Source organism: Bombyx mori, chromosome W, assembly GCF_030269925.1.
Source record: "Bombyx mori chromosome W, ASM3026992v2".
NCBI classification, from domain to species: Eukaryota; Metazoa; Arthropoda; class Insecta; order Lepidoptera; family Bombycidae; genus Bombyx; species Bombyx mori.
The window spans coordinates 7,059,273-7,079,982 of record NC_085135.1 but is presented as its reverse complement, the minus strand read 5'-3'; the positions used below and the strand labels follow the sequence as shown (position 1 = coordinate 7,079,982).

Sequence of the window (20,710 nt, the reverse complement as noted above, 5' to 3'; positions counted from 1 at the left end):
TTTTTAGACTTGTTTTTTCTTTTATTGTGAATATTTCTATTTATTTAAAAAAAAGAAAATATTTGAGAAAAAACAAAAAGAAAAAAAAGCCCGCTGAGTTTGTTTCGCCGGTTCTTCTCAGGACTGTGGCTTTTTTTGGAACCGGTGGTAGAGTTAACATTGTTATTTGTATTTTGACATTCAACAAGTGTGTCATACTGACATCTAAGTTGAAATAAATGATTTTGAATTGAATTGAATTTGAATTTGAGGTATCGTCCGGAGCAGATATCTGCGTCTCCGTTAAAAAAAGCAGGGCAGGCTGCGCCGTCTCAAGGTGGTGGTGTACGGCGTCAAGGTTGCTATGTAGGCCCCTGACATTGCTGAAATCCACATTAAATGTGGAATGGGGAACCGCCTGTAAAACCCTTTTCTTTTTTTTTCGACTTCATAAATTATATTTCCGGAGAGTAGGATTAGGAGAGGTAGGATGTTGGAGGTGAGATCGAGGCAACACCTGAATGAAGCGCGGAACATAGTACGTGCTCGACCACGGGTTGCGTGAGAGACTGACGCAGGGCATGGAAGGGCCCCCAGTCCACTCTGCGTGCGATCGCCGGGATCCACTCCGGTCTCCGACTCCGGCACGACGACCGCACGACAGGATTTTGCACCGGTTGGCGGGACAGCTTCCCGGGGCGGAGTTTAGTAGAGACACCCGGGTTCAGGTCCCCTACTGACCGGCGGGAGGCAGCGGATACCGTTTCACTGGGTCTCCCTATACCCCTGTCAAACAATCACGCCCCGTGAGCTCGTACGCACGTCTGCTCCGCATGTTTCAGGCGTCACCAAGACTCACCCCCAGCAAGGAAGGGGAAAGGGAAGGAATAGAACTGGCTCTCCAACCCACATGCCGGAACACAGCTAGGCTATTTGGCGGCGGACTCTAGTTGGAGGGTGGTCGCCAGCCAGTCGGACTAGGTCCTACCACCGGTTATGTTTTCGGCTCCCGTTTAGCACCACCCAGGGGTCACTTGTAGGGAATCGCGGGTTAAACCTACGGAAGCGGGAAGCACCAACCCCCAACACCGACTTGTTGTCGAGAGGTTGTAGTTTAGATTTATTAAGAGATAGTCATTTATGGTGGTATGGCCCGTCGTTTTTACGCGAGTCATATTCAATAAACATTAAAAATTCCGATATACCGAACTGTCAAACTTTACCAGAACTAAAATCTAAGCAAGTGAGTTTAATTTCTACAAAATACGATGATTTAATTGACTTTAAGCGATTCGAATCATTTACGAAATTAAAAAGAATAGGTGCTTATGTACTTCGATTCATAAATAATACACGCGCGAAGGATAGCCGTCAAACCGGTTCCTTATCTCTTAGTGAATTGAACGCGTCACAGCGAATGCTCATTAGATTAGTGCAAATAAGGTCGTTTCCGGACGTTTATAATAACTTAATCAACAAGATTCCAATTCGAACAAATTGTAAACAATACAACCGTATTTCTAGTTTGAATGTTTTTTTTGGACGATTATAAAATAATACGAGTCGGTGGTAGACTAAGTAACGCGTCGTGTTTCAACTTCGATAAAAAACATCCTGTTTTATTATGTAGTAGACATCCTTTCACGGTTAGCTTATTTAGATACGAGCATAAGCGATTGTTACATGGCGGTCCGCAGCTAATGTTGGCTAGGTACTATGCGTGAATATTGGTGGCCGCTAAATGCTAAAAATTTAGCAAAGAGGATAATACGAGAATGTGTGATGTGTACACGTATTAAGGGTAAGACACTGACACCTATCATGGGTAACTTACCTTCTGAGCGCCTGGAACCTAGTTTTCCATTCATGAAATCAGGTGTAGACTGTAGGTGTTTCTACTATATTTATGTATATTAGTTCATATTATTTATTAATTTACATTGCACACCTACTCAATATTTAATATTATATCATATTTAATTACGTATTCTATAACACACTCTCATACAGTACATAAATACGCCAAACAATCATACATTCACAACACTACTCAAAATTATATTATTTACACAAGCATAGTCGGGCGTAACCGCTAGTATGCAGCAAAGACCCCGACTATGTATAACTGCGTACGTACTACCGGTCGTCGCCTGCGCCACGACTCGGCCGCCGCCCGCGGCCAGTCGGGTTTGATCAACGCCACGCTAACACTGTGTCAATCCTCGACTTACGATTTATTGCTTTCGTCTATTTTGTATTATTGTGTTTGAACTTGCTACCGCTTTATCTGTGCCTTCTGTACTCCATAATTTCTCCTTCTAAATATTGCTATACTATCTGTGATTGGAAATAAACTGTCCATCCAATTACGGACTCGTTATTGTGCCGCCCGGCATTGGTGACCTTACAACCACCACCAACGACTACCAAACTGGTGACCCACGACTACGAGCACCCCGGAGGAATAGATGTCGGAACCCAGCGGATCGGACACGGCGCGTTCGCAGGTAACTACACGACCACGGCGACACGTCAAGATGGCGTCGCCTGTCGGGCCAGCGTGCCCGAATACAGAACTACCCTCAACACACATCAGGATACCACCGTTCTGGCCTGAAAAACCCGAAATATGGTTTGCGCAAGTGGAAGGACAATTTGCCATCATGCGAGTGACTAACGAGACGGCAAAATTTTATCATATATTGGCCAGCCTCGATCGCAGCCGATAACGGCATTGCATTTCGATTTATTCCGCCGTATTCCCCACATTTTGGTGGTCTATGGGAGAGTGGGGTGCGATCGTGTAAGTATCACCTAAGACGCATAGTGGGTAATGCGAGATTAACTTATGAAGAGTTCACCACGGTTTTGGATGATCTAGCAATACCAAGTACAACACAAGATGAAGGGCTGGATAAATTATTAACAGTTTTTAAGAGAGCTGAAGAATACGGATTAATGTTTAACTGGAGCAAATGTTTATTCATGAGAAGAGAAATAGAGTACTTAGGCTACATCATTCAGGATAATTTCATTTTAGTGATGAGTGTGAGAAGGCTTTCTATGATTTAAAAAACATACTGTGCAGTTCGCCCGTTCTGCGTATCTATGATCCTGATTTGGTAACGGAGCTACATACAGACGCGAGCGTAGAAGGCTATGGAACTGTTTTATTACAAAAGAGCCCAAAAGACAATCAAATGCATCCGATCTATTACATGAGCAAAAAGACGACATCTATCGAAAGAAACTATCATAGTTATTACCTGGAGATATTAGCAATTGCTGAAGCTGTTAAGAAATTCCGCGTATATTTTTTAGGAATTCGATTTAAAATTATCACAGATTGTTCTGCTCTGACTAAGACGTTACAAAAGAAAGATCTACCTCCGCGTGTTGCGCGCTGGGCTCTACTTCTTGAAGAGTACAATTACGACATAGAGCATAGGCCTGGAACAAGACTTAAACATGCTGACGCGTTAAGCAGAAACCCGATTTGTATGATATTAACGGAAACAGCAGCCCGACTTAAGAAAGCACAAGACGATGATCCGCATACTAACCTTTTAAAGAAAAAGTTAGAAAAAGGACCCTATCAATATTATCTTATAGAAAGAGGAATACTTTGTAAGGAAAAAGATGGTACGAGACTTATTGTAGTTCCAAAGAAAATGCAATATGAAATCATAAGAAAGAAACACGATCATGGACATTTTGGGATAATTAAGACGGAAGAACTTGTGAAAAGAGAATACTACATAGAGAACCTGAAAAAAAAGATTAGAAAGATTATAGATAATTGTGTGGAATGTATTCTTATTTCGCATAAGAAAGGAAAGAAAGAGGGATACTTACATCCGTTGGATAAAGGAGATGTTCCGCTGGCGACATATCATATTGATCACCTCGGTCCACTGACATCAACCCATAAAAATTATAAGCACATCCTAACTGTCGTGGATGGATTTACTAAATTCACCTGGATCTACCCTACGAAAACTTTGTCCACAGAAGAGACGTTAGATAAGTTAAGAATCCAACAACAAACATTCGGCTCACCACAAAAGATTATTTCAGATCGTAACGCCGCATTTACATCGACAAATTTTCAGGACTACTGTAAAGAGGAAGGTATTACTCATTACACTATTACTACTGGACAGCCACGAGGAAATGGCCAAGTCGAGAGAATCCACCAAGTAATCATAAGCGTTTTAAGTAAGCTTAGTGCTGATGATCCGACGAAGTGGTATAGACGAATTTCAGTAGTACAACGCTGTTTGAATAGCACGTACCAGAGAAGTATTGGTATGACACCTTTTGAACTTCTTTTTGGGACAAAGATGAAAGACAAAAATGAAGATATTATGAAGCTGATAGAAGAAGAGGAAATACAAAATTACAGTGCGAAACGAAATGAACTAAGAACTAAAGCTAAAGAATCTATCAAGAAGATACAAGAGGAGAATGTCAAAAGCTACAATATAAAAAGAAAAAAGGCTATAAATTACGAAGTAGGTGACTTTTGCTATCAAGCGAACTCAATTCACCCAGGGAAGTAAGCTGTATCCAAAATTTCTGGGGCCTTACGAAGTAGTGGCTAAGAAGCACCCTTACCGGTACGCTGTAAGAAAAGTCGGCGACGGTGAAGGTCCTATTAATACTACCAGCTCGGCTGACCTAATGAAGCCTTGGGTCGTGAATGAAAATAGTTCATCTGGGTCAGATGAATGACCAGGATGGCCGTGTGGGGAGTGTTATTTTTATTACGTTTTTTCAGTTTGTTTTTTTAATATTTATTTTGTGCCTGTTGCAATGGCAACATTCTATTAGATTCACAAAGATATAGTAGCTTAAGGTTAGAGGAGGTAGTTCAAAATTGGAATAGTTTTAGAAAGACGTGTACGAAGTGATTGTGAAGTAAAATAAAGAATTTCGCTATATTCATCCCACTTTTACTTATGAACGATCCCACATATATGTTGTTTAGGATTTTGGTCTGTCTTTTATAAAAATTGTTAAATTAATGTATGTCGGCGGCAGCGGCGGGGATGGCTAAGCGGTAGTTTCGTCATCGCTCGTATTCGATTGAACTCAGTTTAGTCAATAAAACTTTTCAATAATAATTATTGAAACTCAACACACACAACTTTCACAATGACAGGATAAACCGACAGTTTCGTTGCACATACCGACAGACCGACTGACTGACTGACTGACTGTCAGAGACTCGCTGCTGAGACGGACGGAATCACTGTCTGACACGAATGCCACGACTCTGTCCACGTACCGCCATTTTATAACTGTGGCGTTACGGAGTCTACCCTTCATTTTGTGATATTTATCAAAACAACATTTCATCATTTAAAATAATAATAAAAACCATCGTCTTAATATTACTAAAAGTCGTCAACCACGACACGGCCATTCTGTCACTTTGACGTTTGTGTATCGTTGATATTCCGAACTATTGACCCGGATGCGACACGGCCATCCTGTGTTACACACGTCCTCGTGTGTTAATCTGAAACAAAAGCCAATACCGCACAGTATCATTCACGCTCGGCCATATCTGACCACTCTACTAAAATAAAAGTCTTGTGTCATCACAAATTCTATAACGACATTGAAAGATTACACAAACGAAAATAAGTGATTTACTACTGCTGCAAGTTCTTCCCGTACAATTCATGTACACAGTAACTAAGTCATCCCTGTGACTACAAGTGTTCAATGATAGTCATCCCTGTGACTACAAGTGTTCAATGATAGTCATCCCCGTGACTACAAGTGTTCAATGATAGTTATCCCTGTGACTACAAGTGTTCAATGATAGTTATCCCTGTGACTACAAGTGTTCAATGATAGTCATCCCTGTGACTACAAGTGTTCAATGATAGTCATCCCTGTGACTACAAGTGTTCAATGATAGTCATCCCTGTGACTACAAGTGCTCAATAATAGTCATCCCTGTGACTACAAGTGTTCAATGATAGTCATCCCTGTGACTACAAGTGTTCAATGATAGTCATCCCTGTGACTACAAGTGTTCAATGATAGTCATCCCTGTGACTCACATATCAACAGTCATTGTTCTAGAGTACTTGCAGCAAGTATCACATATCGGTAAAAAGCTTTGGGGGTATGGCACGCGAATTATTAAAAGCTCAAGAGGGCTCACCCTTTTTATACGTTGGATAGAACAATTAAAAAAAAGATATGCTCCTAGCACTTCTTGTAAAGAACAATTCCATGAGCTCATGCGAGCTTGGTCAGCAATAGCGCAAGTCTGGGCTTCGAATAAGGACACACTAGATTTAAGTGCTTATTTCGCTGAATGCTCAATCTCACTGAACCGATTAAAACAACTATCGGGTAGTACATGACATACAATAGGTAAGCAATAAACCATCGCATAGGATTTGTTCCGTACAGTTTTGGGTCAAAACAACAGAAACCTTTTATGAGAACCATCGTATAAAATTGCTGAATTATGAAGCTACTACTAATAGATTTCTTGACAAGAGAGCATTCGGCACCAGAATCCAAATAAAAATAATACGACTCGCCAGATTGTTCTTATTTACCAAAATTGCCCGATATTACGCAGCTACCGGCATGTCGCTCCGCTCGGCCGGTGAATAGTTGACCCATCGAGCGCCGACAGACGGCGCTTGCGTCCCATATCTCGTATTGGCTGCAGCAATCACGTGTTGATTGCGACACGGTCTTCCTGACTGTACACGTCCTCGTGTGATGGTTAACCTACAATCAAAAACATCCACGAGAACACTTGTTCCGCTCGATCACTCCTGACTACACTTTAAGACTTAACTGTTTTAATACCATTTTAACCAAATAAAACAATAGGGTATACAAAGTTCACTATTCAGCAGCCAGAGCACGTACCACAGTCGTTCATCAAACCTCAAATTTACTCTGTACAAATCAGGCATAGCTTACAGGAACTCAGATCAAAGAAAACTTCCGAGTAAAAATATCTAACGCCACGGCTCTCCAGCCGACCAGCAATCGCAATTGCCCTCATGATGCGCATCCACAGCGTGGATCGCCCGTGTGCATCACCCGCTGACTACACACGATGGTCTTTACAGACCCCGACCTCCGCCAGAGCCAAACGCGCACCGCGCACCCACGGACTACTTGAGTTGCCTCAAGAGACACCGATTTCTACCGGGCTACGACTACGTAATAGCTACTGGTACGGTCGAACACAATACGGCCGATAGACTATCCTTACTCGAGTTTTCACCACAATTTAAGCTTGCTCTTCATCATCATCATTTACATCAACCTCGACTGGTATGTGTCATGCTGGCATTTTTCTTAGCCTATCATGTGGGTATTTGTAAGTACGTTTTGAACTTAAAGCTTTCAATGTGTAACGGTCACCATCCAATACTTCAACTACTTTAAACGGCCCTTTAAACTTCGGATCTAATTTCGTTTGATTACGCTCTTCGTTTTAATGTGTGGACGAGCTCACAGCCCACCTGGTGTTAAGTGGTTACTGGAACCCATAGACATCCACAACGTAAACGCACCACATACCTTGAGATAGAAGTTCTAAGGTCTCAGTATAGTTACAACCGCTGCCCCACCCTTCAAACCGAAATACACCACTGCTTCACGGCAGAAATAGGCAGGGTGATGGTACCCGTGCGGTCGATGGCACTATACGGAGCACCCGTCTGGTGCCACGTCCTTACCCACGAGAACGTCGCCGCGCTGCGACGCCGGCAGCGCGCGATCGCAGTTAGAGTTATTCAAGGATACCTCACAGTCTCCTACGAGGCGGCGCGCCCTAGCGCAAGTGTAGCCGGAGCGCGGGGGCTCCAATCTCGGCAGTCCGTGCTAAAGGCGTGGTCTCGTCGTTTGGCGGACCCGTCGGCCGGCCTCCGTACCGTTGAGGCGATCTGCCCGGTTCTCGCGGACTGGGTGGGCCGCGACCGCGGAAGTCTCACCTCCGGCTACCTGTGCAGACTCACAAGACATTTTACCACCATGCAAACTTCTTACCGCAACAAATCTTACCAGCCACCACGCAAACTAAAATTTTACGGGTTCCACCTCTCCTACACGATGTTACTCCCACACTGCGGAAGCCAACCGCAAACACTTGTCAAGCACGCACAAGCACGCACTTCACCAGAAAAACTTGCATCCGCCAGCGGGACCCGAACACCGCCGCATCGCCAGACACGAACGCACCGGACGTCTTATCTTACAGGTCACGACGACTTCAGATGTGTCAATTTTTCTTCCCCACGGAAACTTGCTTGTTTTCTTGTTTGCTTGCTTGCTGGAGCCCGAGGCAGTCATCGAACGTGTAGTGTTATTGGTATTAAATCCAGCAGATTCTAAAGTTTCAGCGACAATTCACCGTCTCATGTCTTAGTTTACTGCACTAGTGGCATGTAATTGTAGCAGAAGTCAGCGGCTTAAAATAATTCTTGTCGGAACTACCCACTCATCATGACAGATCCATTATTACGATCGAACTTTCACTTGAGACTTGCACTTGCCTTAATTTCTTGCAATAGCTTGTTACGTGTTGTATTTCCGCTAGTAAATGCCATGTGATGAAGTCGACAGTCAAACTGGGCAACATGAGCCAGAACGTAAGATGTGACGATTTCTTCGTGGCTCAGATCTTCCATCGAGGTAACAGAGACGTTATTACACGACTTACGTATGCTGTATTCACGCTCTTGTGGCGTATCACTACTAGTATTCTGATCTGCATCATGTTTTTTTTTTTTTTTGCTGTACTTCGAACATGTTCAAACACGTCACGCCAGTGAGAGTAGAGTCCTGATCCCACTTCTGGTGTCGGCGGCAGCGGCGGGGATGGCTAAGCGGTAGTTTCGTCATCGCTCGTATTCGATTGAACTCAGTTTAGTCAATAAAACTTTTCAATAATAATTATTGAAACTCAACACACACAACTTTCACAATGACAGGATAAACCGACAGTTTCGTTGCACATACCGACAGACCGACTGACTGACTGACTGACTGTCAGAGACTCGCTGCTGAGACGGACGGAATCACTGTCTGACACGAATGCCACGACTCTGTCCACGTACCGCCATTTTATAACTGTGGCGTTACGGAGTCTACCCTTCATTTTGTGATATTTATCAAAACAACATTTCATCATTTAAAATAATAATAAAAACCACCGTCTTAATATTACTAAAAGTCGTCAACCACGACACGGCCATTCTGTCACTTTGACGTTTGTGTATCGTTGATATTCCGAACTATTGACCCGGATGCGACATGTATGACTATATATGAGTTGAGCTTATTTTTGATAAATTACCACCTTGAATTTTTGGAACGATTTGTTGTTATTGGGAGTTAGATCTGTTTTATATAAAAGTATTTTAAACATCCTAGTAAATAATAGACACGTACGTTGCGTTCACCGTTTATTGACACACTGAAGTGAATACTTACTTACAAACATAACACCTCCACCCTTATTTACTACACATTATAAGCACAATATATACTTAATCTATTTATAGATATATATATGTCGCATCCGGGTCAATAGTTCGGAATATCAACGATACACAAACGTCAAAGTGACAGAATGGCCGTGTCGTGGTTGACGACTTTTAGTAATATTAAGACGGTGGTTTTGATTATTATTTTAAATGATGAAATGTTGTTTTGATAAATATCACAAAATGAAGGGTAGACTCCGTAACGCCACAGTTATAAAATGGTGGTACGTGGACAGAGTCGTGGCATTCGTGTCAGACAGTGATTCCGTCCGTCTCAGTCAGTCAGTCAGTCGGTCTGTCGGTATGTGCAACGAAACTGTCGGTTTATCCTGTCATTGTGAAAGTTGTGTGTGTTGAGTTTCACTAACTATTATTGAAAAGTTTTATTTACTAAACTGAGTTCAATCGAATACGAGTGATGACGAAACTACCGCTCAGCCATCCCTGGCCCCGCCCCCGACATATATATATTATATATATATATTTATATATATACTTAATCTATTTCCTCGAATCCATATCTAACTGGTGGCTTGCGTATTCTTACAGGACGTTCACGTTTGGGTGTCACATTTTCATTGATACTCTTACCACCAGTACTACATGCTCTCTTGTCTATCGGCACAGCGGGTCTCATAGGGCTGCCACGAATAGGCGATACAGCATCCTGTGCCGGTGTGCTATTTTTTGGTGGTGAACTACTCTTCCCCGAATCGTTGACCACCGCCACTGGTTCCTCGCCACTTGTCATGGGAAATGATAGCGACTTACGTGATTGTGTTCTTAAGTCTAAATTTTGCACGATCAGTTCGGGACTTATATTTTTACGAATCGACGCAAAGGTATCAACTTTATCTATATTTTTTGTAACCCTTAATTTTAGCTGATCGACGTGCCTATGATTCTCGGTTCCAAAACTAGATCGTACACAGTAATCACGACTACCTAATTGCTTGAGGATCGTCCCAGGTACCCATTTATCCAGACCTCGATAATCCCGATACCACACCTTAGTGCCCGGCTCGAGTTGTCGCTGCACACCCCCTGCGTTTTGCTCGCTCCGCTCTTGTTGCGCGATAACTCGGGATTGCCTTTCTGGTTTTAAATTATCTAATCTCATACGGAGACTTCGACCCTGTAATATATTGGCTGGACTATCGCCGGTAGTTGCATGTTCTGTATTTCTATAGGCTAATAAAAATCTACACAGAGCTGTATCTACGTTTAAATTCTGTTTTAATGCCTTTTTAATCGCACGTTTACAAATTTTAACTGCGTTTTCAGCGGCCCCATTAGAGGCGGGATGATAGGGAGCTGAATAAATATGTTTTATGCCATTATGAATCAGAAACTTCTGAAAATCAGAGCTCGAGAAAGGCGGTCCATTGTCACTGACCGTTTGCTTTGGCAGGCCGAATTTTGACCACAAGTCCCGCAGTACCGATATAACCGCTTGTGCCGTTGTCCTCTGCATTTTAATTGCCTCTATCCATTTGGAGCATGAATCCACTACAACTAGATAAGTGACTCCACCTATGGGGCCTAAGAAGTCTAAGTGTAACCTGGACCAGGGGCGTGAGGGCCAGGGCCACGAGCGGGGCGCGTGTGTAGAAGGTGCGTCTGCGACGGCAGCACACACGGTGCAAGCGCGACATTCCGTCTCGAGCGCTTCGTCGATTCCCGGCCACCAAACGTAACTACGTGCTAGCGATTTTGTTTTTACTATGCCCATATGCGGATCATGAAGCTCCGTTATTATTTTGTTTCTGCATGAAGAGGGTATAACCACACGATGACCCCACATTATACATCCTAATTCAATATAAAGTTCGTTTTTCCTATTATAATATGGTTTTAATTCATTAATTTCTATGTCTAAGGGCCATCCGTCCCTTATATAACTTAACACGCGACTTAAGATTGGATCACTACTAGTTTGTTTTTTAAGAACATTATAATCTATTAACAGAGCTTCTGTTGAGAAGTGTAAGTAGGTTTGCTCGGGTAAGTCTGTTTCCTCGGAAGCTACGTCATTTTTTTGAGACTCGATTAACCGTGAAAGTGCATCGGCTACATTTTTATCTGTCCTAACGTACTCGATTTCAAAGTCATATGCTGATAGTTTGATAGCCCAGCGTTGCCAGTTCACCACCAAAAAATAGCACACCGGCACAGGATGCTGTATCGCCTATTCGTGGCAGCCCTATGAGACCCGCTGTGCCGATAGACAAGAGAGCATGTAGTACTGGTGGTAAGAGTATCAATGAAAATGTGACACCCAAACGTGAACGTCCTGTAAGAATACGCAAGCCACCAGTTAGATATGGATTCGAGGAAATAGATTAAGTATATAGTTATAGCCTCTCTTTGTATATGCAATCGTTTGCTCGGTGTCTCCTGTCTCCACATCTTGAACATTCATTGAAGTTAATTTTGTTAACTTCCTCAATTGGCGTACGTTCCACTGCAATCGCATCCCTCTCCGCAGCTTCTAATGACAAAGCTAACGTAACTGCACGCTTATATTCTAATTTCTCCTCGGCAAAATAACCTTTGCCGTATGATTTCGCTCTTTAATCCACAAACCATTTGATCACGCAGATTTTCATCCAGCGACGAGCCGAACTCACAATTTTTTGATAATTTGTTTAATTCTGTGACGTAGTCAGCTATTGACTCATTCAGCTGCCGACGCTGTCGAAACTTGTACCTTTCCGCCAAGATTGAGGGCTTCGGTTGCAGGTGAGCTGCCAACATCGCCACAGCATTAGCATATGTTAATTGTGACGGCTTCGAAGGGCTGGCTAATGTCGATAATAAATCGTACGCTTCCTCACCCATAATGGAAATTAATGTGGGTAATTTTAAATCGTCAGTCACTTTATTCACCAAAAAGTACATTTCCAATCTCTCAACATATGAGGACCAGTTTCCACTGTTTACCGCGAATTCTTTCAACTGTCCCACCGACATTATGTTCATATAATTTTAATTAGTCCAAACAAGAAACAAACAAGCCACAAATTGATTTTTTTTTCCTCGTCGCCACTAGTAAATAATAGACACGTACGTTGCGTTCACCGTTTATTGACACACTGAAGTGAATACTTACTTACAAACATAACACATCCAATGCCTTATTTTGATATAGTTACTTTTATTGCAAAACAACATGAACGATTATAAAAGTAGCTTGCTCGTATTTAGCATTGTGTCATTTATTGATTAAAATTCAAAAAACAGTTCCGATTGCAACACCATTTGGTCCGGACGCGTTTTTGTGAAAAATTGTCGCTGCCGTCGCGAACGTGAGTTGTGAGTTGCCCGACATTGTCGTTGTCGCATTGATCGCGACATTGTTGTGCATTCTCGACGCGCTGTCGCTGGCGTCGCGACCTTGAATCTCAAAAACAGTTCGAGCTTGTTGTTGTGCACTCGTAACGCCAACTCATTATCACTCATCCATTTCATATGACGGCGTTAACGATATTTCTGTTTAGCACGTGCAATAGGAGTGACTCACACAAGCCAGGTGCGCCGGCCGTGTCATTCGACTCATAAACAACAGGTGCAACAGAAGTGACTCATAAATAAGCCAGCTGCGCCGGCCAGTATAAAAAGGCGGTACGTGCCTCGCAATGAACAACTACCGCTACTATGCCTCCCCTCATACGCCCTTCAGGCCAACCACCGGCATTCGATGACGATGACAAGGCTGAGCTGCTGGCCGATGCACTGCAAGAGCAGTGCACCACCAGCACTCAACACGCGGCCCCCGAACACACCGAGTTAGTCGACAGGGAGGTCGAGCGCAGAGCTTCCCTGCCGCCCTCGGACGCGTTACCCCCCATTACCACTGACGAAGTTAGAGACGCGATCCACAACCTCCAACCTAGGAAGGCACCTGGCTCCGACGGCATCCACAACCGCGCGCTTAAACTCTTGCCAGTCCAACTGATAGCAATGTTGGCTACAATTTTAAATGCCGCTATGACGCACTGCATCTTTCCCGCGGTGTGGAAAGAAGCGGACGTTATCGGTATACATAAGCCGGGCAAACCGACAAACGAAACATCTAGTTACCGTCCGATTAGTCTCCTCCCGACGATAGGAAAAATTTACGAACGGCTCCTTAGGAAACGCCTCTGGGATTTTGTTACCGCGAACAAAATTCTCATAGACGAACAGTTCGGATTCCGCTCTAAACACTCGTGCGTACAACAAGTGCACCGCCTCACGGAGCACATTCTGATAGGACTAAATAGGCGTAAACAAATCCCGACCGGCGCCCTCTTTTTCGACATCGCGAAGGCGTTCGACAAAGTCTGGCACAACGGTTTAATTTACAAACTGTACAACATGGGAGTGCCAGACAGACTCGTGCTCATCATACGAGACTTCTTGTCGAACCGTTCGTTTCGATGTCGAGTAGAGGGAACTCGTTCTCGTCCCCGTCAACTGACCGCCGGAGTCCCGCAAGGCTCCGCGCTCTCCCCGTTATTATTTAGTTTGTATATCAATGATATACCCCGGTCTCCGGAGACCCATCTAGCGCTCTTGGCCGATGACACGGCTATCTACTACTCGTGTAAGAAGATGTCGCTGCTTCATCGGCGACTCCAGATCGCAGTAGCCACCATGGGACAGTGGTTCCGGAAGTGGTGAATAGACATCAACCCCACGAAAAGCGCAGCGGTGCTCTTCAAAAGGGGTCGCCCTCCGAACATCACTTCGAGCATCCCACTCCGTAGTAGGCGCGCAAACACCTCCGCCGTTAGTCCCATCACTCTCTTTGGCCAGCCCATACCGTGGGTCTCGAAGGTCAAATATCTAGGCGTCACCCTCGACAGAGGGATGACATTCCGTCCCCATATAAAAACGGTACGCGACCGCGCCGCGTTTATTCTAGGACGACTCTATCCAATGCTTTGTAGTCGAAGCAAACTGTCCCTCCGCAATAAGGTAACTCTCTACAAAACTTGTATACGCCCCGTCATGACGTATGCAAGCGTAGTGTTCGCTCACGCAGCCCGTACCCACTTGAAATCCCTTCAGGTTATTCAATCACGATTCTGCAGGATAGCCATCGGAGCGCCTTGGTTCCTTAGGAACGTGGATCTCCACGATGACCTGGAGCTCGACTCATTTAGTAAATATCTACAGTCGGCATCGCTACGCCATTTTGAGAAGGCGGCACGACATGAGAACCCTCTCATCGTAGCTGCTGGAAATTACATACCCGACCCAGTAGACCGAATGGTAAACCGTCGACGTCGCCCAAAGCACGTCATTACGGATCCTCCTGATTCATTAACGGTGCTTTTAGGCACCACAAGCACCGGTCACCGTCCTCGTCGAACCCGTCGCTTGCGACGAAGGGCTCGACGAGCGAACTAACCCATAGACACAGCCCACTGAGTTTCTCGCCGGATCTTCTCAGTGGGTCGCGTTTCCGATCCGGTGGTAGATTCTGCGAAGCACTGCTCTTGCTAGGGTCAGTGTTAGCAACTCTCCGGTTGAGCCCCGCGAGCTCACCTACTAACGTTAGGGCGAAGCTGAAATAGCCTCTCAAGGCTATCAGCATAGGTAGGAAAAAAAAAAAAAAAAAACGCAATGAACATTCGTTGGACTGCGTTTGCCTGGTGCACTTACTATATCCGTGTTACGTTGTGTGATTCAGTGACTGTAGTACGTACTGGTTAAAGTTGGACAAGTGTTAAAGTGAATTGTTAAGATAACATATTGTTGATTAAATCAGGAATCAAAAAGTGACTTCGTTTTACTTGGTGTTCAGCAAGATAATGTCTACCCTCGAGCTTATATCAGAAGTGTCGGACTCACCTCCACTGCAGTCATGAAATAATTCGGCCAACAATATGATGTTTGAACAAATGTCATTATTTTCATCTGGGATGGAAGCCATGTTACAAAGAATCACTGAAAGTATGTCAGTTTATCGACCTAGCCAGAGCTCACCAACCACATTGGTCAATTTTGACCCGGATGAACCGGAGGCTGATGTTGTAAATTGGTGTACGCTGAGCGAAATGATTATCGAACAGAAGAAATTGGATGGTGTAGATTTAATTTTGACTCTCACACATTCGCTTAAGGCTCGAGCTGCTACTTGCCTCACAAAAATACAGCCTGGTAAGATATCCTGGCCTACTATTAAAGAGATGCTGACAAAATTCTCTAAACCTATGATGATGGAAGACCACTTCGACCTGGTTATTAAATTTGAAATGGAAAGCAATGAGGGACCAGCTGAAGCCGGTATCCGGCTATGGCAACTTATAAAGAAGATTCTCGACGCTAATGTGCCAGAACAAATAGCCACCGGATTTGCTATATCAATACTGTCGCAGTGTGATGAAAGAATCCGTCGGGAATTGAACTCTGTCGTTATTACCACCAAAAATCATCTATTTCGCACATTACGTGGCTTTACCCTCAAAAGAAAAAACGAAGATCCTGATAAAGAACCAAAACGCTCTCGAAGTTTTTTTCCGTGGAAGCTGCCATTTCTGCGGAAAACCTGGGCATCGTGCCGAAGGGTGTTGCGACAGATACTGCTCTCAAATTTTTTTCGATATTCCAGCAAAACCTGAACAACCTCCTCATCCGTGGACGCCCGGCTCTCGCCTGCAAGTCAGCTGTTACGTGTGCGGTGATGCGAGCCATGTAGCTTCTGGGTGTTTCATGCGCTACAAGAAGAAAAACGTCACTGCTCCAGGTGCTGTGGCAGGTCCAACCAGAGACGTCAACGTGTGTTCCAGAGCTTCAGTGTGTTACAGATAAGTGGTTTTGGCTTTCCCTTTATGTTCTATTCAGGGTCAGAATGTAGTCTTATAGAACAAAGCCATAGTAACTTATTCAGTGGTAAGCGGTTTCATGAACAAGTCACTCTTTGATCTGAAAGTAACTCGGACCAATCATGGCAACAGCAGTAAGGGGATATTCAACTCTCCCTTAATAGTACACGTTGTCGAGTAACAGGCTTTACTCTAATAGAATAGATGTTTGCCCTTCAGGGTAGTTCACTTGAAATATCGAAAGTTTCAAGAATGATAATCCCTCTAGATTAGTTATTTATTTAGCACGGTCAAAGGCCTGCGAAAACATAAAAAAAGGGCACAAAGAGAAGCTTGGTTTAGTCGAGGCAAAGCTAAAGTCAAACTCTTTTCCGCTGGGGATTTTGTTTTCGTAAATTAGACCGAAAATATAAAGGTCCCTTCAACATTACTGCACCCCGAATCCGGATCACGCAGGAGCAAGTCACCGTCGTCACCCTAGACACGTCCTTACGGATCCATCAGATCCAATAACTCTTGCATTAGATACCTTCAGCTCTAACACTAGGAGCAGGCTGAGGAACCCCGGTAACCGTACTTGTCGAACTCTACAAAGAGGTCGACGTGCAACCTAACCCATGCATCAGCCCACTGAGTTTCTCGCCGGATCTTCTCAGTGGGTCGCGATTCCGATCCGGTAGTAGATTCATTCGCGAAGCAATTGCTCTTGAGTTGTTAGGTCTCCTTCGGAGGCGCTCGGGCAGTTGTTAGCAAATCCCACCCCTCTTGGCTGAGCCTTTGCTCGCCCACCCGTCCTGGTGAAGCTGGAAAGGGCTCCGGGCCACCAGTAATCTTTCAATCATTAAAAAAAAAAAAAAAACATTACTGCAGTTTTGGAAAACGATAGGTATAAGTTGAGACATGTAAATGGTTCTAGTGTACAAATTTCCCCATGAAAACTTACGCGAAGTACCTCGAGGCCCGTCAGGCCTACTAGAAATTTCTGAAAATTATAGTGACGATGACGTGACGGCGTACACAGATGGGTTAAGTAAGCTGATCTTAATGATGACGACTCTATCACTGACAATAGAAGCGACATTTTTATCCGCAAATAGCGATACTATGTCTGTGGGTAGTGATACAATGTCTGTTAGGTCAGGCACCTCGGGTGCAGGTGTTGGAAATGTAGAAAACGATGGTCGGTCTCGCACTATTTCTGAAGAAAGTCCGTATAAATGTTCTAGTTTAAGAAATGTTTCAACAAATGCTACCGTACACGCATAGTGAAAAAAAAAGAGAGAGAAAAAAAAAATGAAAAAAAAAAAAGAAAAGAATTGTAAGTCATTGAAGGGTGTATCCGGTCCAATGACTTGGCTAAAGGGATGTTAATCCGGACTAGCAAAAAAAAAAAAAAAGAGAAAAAAAAAAATTTAGGTCGTTGAAGGGTGTATCCGGTCCAACGACTTGTCTAAAGGGATGTTGATCCGGACTAGCAAAGAAAAAAAAAAAAAAAAAGAAAAAAAAAAAAGTGTGAAGTCATTGAAGGGTCTGTCCGGTCCAATGGCTTGGCTATAGGGATTTTCATCCGGACTAGCCACAACAATTAGCTACAGGGATTGCGATCCGGTCTAGCATTATCCGGTCCAGTTCGAAAAACTGAAGGGATAACAATTCCGATTTAAGTTAAAAGGGACATACTTACATACCTGAAGAGTTTTAAATGAACTGGCCCAGGTATGTAAGCAGTCAGTATTTATAGCCAGTATAGGATTTTCTGAAGAATTATGCGGACCTAACCGTACTAGATTGTTAATATCATAGACCACGTTTTAAGTTGCATCCGTTAATGTCAGGATGAACGAACACGTTTGTTGTTCACAGACATACCATAAGAATGCGCGCACGAGGACGAGCGCACGTCAGTATGGCCGTGACGGCGTTTATGATATTTCTGTTTAGCACGTGCAATAGGAGTGACTCACACAAGCCAGGTGCGCCGGCCGTGTCATTCGACTCATAAACAACAGGTGCAACAGAAGTGACTCATAAATAAGCCAGCTGTGCCGGCCAGTATAAAAAGGCGGTATGTGCCTCGCAATGAACATTCGTTGGACTGCGTTTGCCTGGTGCACTTACTATATCCGTGTTACGTTGTGTGATTCAGTGACTGTTGTACGTACTGGTTAAAGTTGGACAAGTGTTAAAGTGAATTGTTAAGATAACATATTGTTGATTAAATCAGGAATCAAAAAGTGACTTCGTTTTACTTGGTGTTCAGCAAGATAATGTCTACCCTCGAGCTTATACATATATTAAATTTATTTAGTTATTCGGCGTGCAAAACAGTCTCTTTAGAGACTAAACCCCACTGCGATCACCGCTTGTTGTGGCATTCTCACAGCCCAGTGGGGCCCCACCTTCCCAAACTCTCCACCCGAATCCCAGCTGACTGCCGTTTTCACGGCATAGGCATCCCCCCCCTGCAAATCACTGCTGGCAAGTACAGCGCAGGGGGTTTAAACTCCCACTCAGGGGACTCGCCTTTCGGCGAGTTGCTTTAAGTCCCGGGGACGTCCCCCTGGGCACAACCACCATGGCGGACGACGACCCCGCCATGTTCGTCCTTTTCGTCCGGGAGTTTTGCCCGGACATTATGACTCAATTTAGGGCTCACAAAGCCAAATTAGCATCACAGTCCCTCGCACCGTTCACCGCCGCCGCGAACATCCCCGACTCGCCGCTGTCCCCCCCCACCCCCGCGCCCGCGTCGATCGCGTCTTGCGCGGCATCAGGCTCCGGCTCCGACACCGAGTCGGAGATGGAGTTTGAGTCGGCCGCAGGCCCGGAACCCGGACCCTCGGATGGGTTCACTACCGTCGTCGCGCGCGGCAAAAAACGCGCCCGCGCCGTGGAACCGTCCACGGCGCCGAAGCAGCCCAAGGCCGCGACCGAGTCGCGACCCAAGGTCGTGGTCTCACCAGACTCCCCCCGCCGCGCAACTCCGTCGCCTAAACCCGCGCCCGTCCGTAAAATCGCCGCGCCCCCGCCCGTAATCCTACGGGAAAAATCCGCGTGGAACCGGGCATCCCAGGCCCTTGCGGCCAATAAAATAAATTACTCCCAAGCGCGTAATCTCGCGCACGGGATCCAGATTAAGGTCGCAACGCCGGGCGACCATAGGGCCCTCACCTCATACCTCCGAAAGGAGAGCATAGGTTACCACACCTATGCACTCCAGGAGGACCGCGAGCTCCGCGTAGTACCAAAGGAGCTCGACGTCGAGCTAATTAAGGAAGACCTAATTGGGCAGGCATACCCGATCATAAGTGTGCACCGTATGCACAGCGGTCGGGATAGGTTCCCGTACAATATGGTTCTCGTCGTGGTAGAACCAACCGCCGAACGCAAACGAATTGCCTCAAGCCTCCGCACCGTTTGCGGCTTATCCGGGGTCACCGTCGAGGCCCCATACAAAAAAGGCACTCCCGGGTAGTGCCACCGCTGCCAACTTTACGGCCATTCCGCACGCAATTGCCACGTGCGTCCGCGTTGCGTTAAGTGCCTCGGCGACCACGCGACAGCCGACTGCTCGCGGGTCAAGGAGACAGCGACCGAACCGCCGAGCTGTGTGTTCTGCCAAAAGCAGGGCCACACGGCCAACTACCGCGGATGCCCCAAGGCCCCGCGGAAGAGTCTGGCCAACGCGCCACCGAAAACCATCGGCCCAAAGACTTCGGCGCCCCGCGCGCCGAAACCTGCCTTCGTGCCGGCACCGGTGCCCACCGTCTCCGCGTGGGCAAAACCGCTGCCGCTCACGTTGGCAGGAAAACCACCGGCACCCCAGCCCCTGCTCGCGCCGCGCCCCGCCCCCGCGCCCGCGCCCGGTCCCGCGCCTCGCCCCGGCCCCGCGCACGCAAACGACTTCTCGATCATACGCGACTACATCGCCGCGATTAACATCGACCGCATGCGCTCTGTTAGTAGTGAGAAGGCCGAACTCTTTTTAAAAAAGGATTTATTCGACACTACACAATATTTTTAATGAATAATTAATTATAATAAAAGAATTTAGAAATAGTGAGGAAAATTGGTAAACGTCTCACTTCAATGAATATCTGACCCGAACTGAGCCTGGTATGTTCTCATGAAATCACTGTGAGAGAGCTTATGATGAGTAAGGTGTTTGGTAAGCATTAGTCTATACAGGTTAGGGATATAACAACCCCCCCGACAAGATGAAACTTATAATTTTAAATGAGTTTCAGGATGAGATTCGAAGTCTAGGAATTGGTATTTCTTCCTGTTCTTGGACTTCATTCGAGATCTCATTTGGGTGAAAAGTATTTTTTGATATTGGACATTTACCAAATTTCCTAATAATCTTATAAAACATGA

The 20,710-nt window shown here is 45.1% G+C and overlaps 2 protein-coding genes across 2 annotated transcripts; both read right to left on the bottom strand.

Moving 5' to 3' along the window:
- Positions 1–10,014: 10,014 nt before the first annotated feature.
- On the bottom strand, positions 10,015–10,992 carry LOC134201726 (uncharacterized protein K02A2.6-like). The gene has a single exon (XM_062676973.1). The coding sequence runs from the start codon at positions 10,990–10,992 to the stop codon at positions 10,015–10,017; it is 978 nt and encodes a 325-aa protein (XP_062532957.1).
- A 1,758-nt stretch (positions 10,993–12,750) lies between these two features.
- Positions 12,751–20,035, bottom strand: LOC134201725 (uncharacterized). Its single transcript, XM_062676972.1, has 3 exons — positions 19,980–20,035; positions 19,041–19,370; positions 12,751–12,952 (listed from the first exon to the last, which is right to left on the bottom strand). Exons 1-3 carry the CDS (start codon positions 20,033–20,035, stop codon positions 12,751–12,753), a joined length of 588 nt encoding a protein of 195 aa, XP_062532956.1.
- Between the last annotated feature and the right edge of the window lie 675 nt (positions 20,036–20,710).

Bases quoted from the DNA above. Each gene is read 5' to 3' on its own strand.
- LOC134201726 (XM_062676973.1), bottom strand. From the start codon at position 10,992: ATGCAGAGGACAACGGCACAAGCGGTTATATCGGTACTGCGGGACTTG.
- LOC134201725 (XM_062676972.1), bottom strand. From the start codon at position 20,035: ATGGTTTTCGGTGGCGCGTTGGCCAGACTCTTCCGCGGGGCCTTGGGG. The intron at 19,371-19,979 runs GTAGTTGGCCGT...TTTTTCCCGTAG, and splicing joins GGGGCCTTGGGGCATCCGCG to GATTACGGGCGGGGGCGCGG. The intron at 12,953-19,040 runs GTTCGCGGCGGC...TGGCGTTACGAG, and splicing joins GACAGCGGCGAGTCGGGGAT to TGCACAACAACAAGCTCGAA.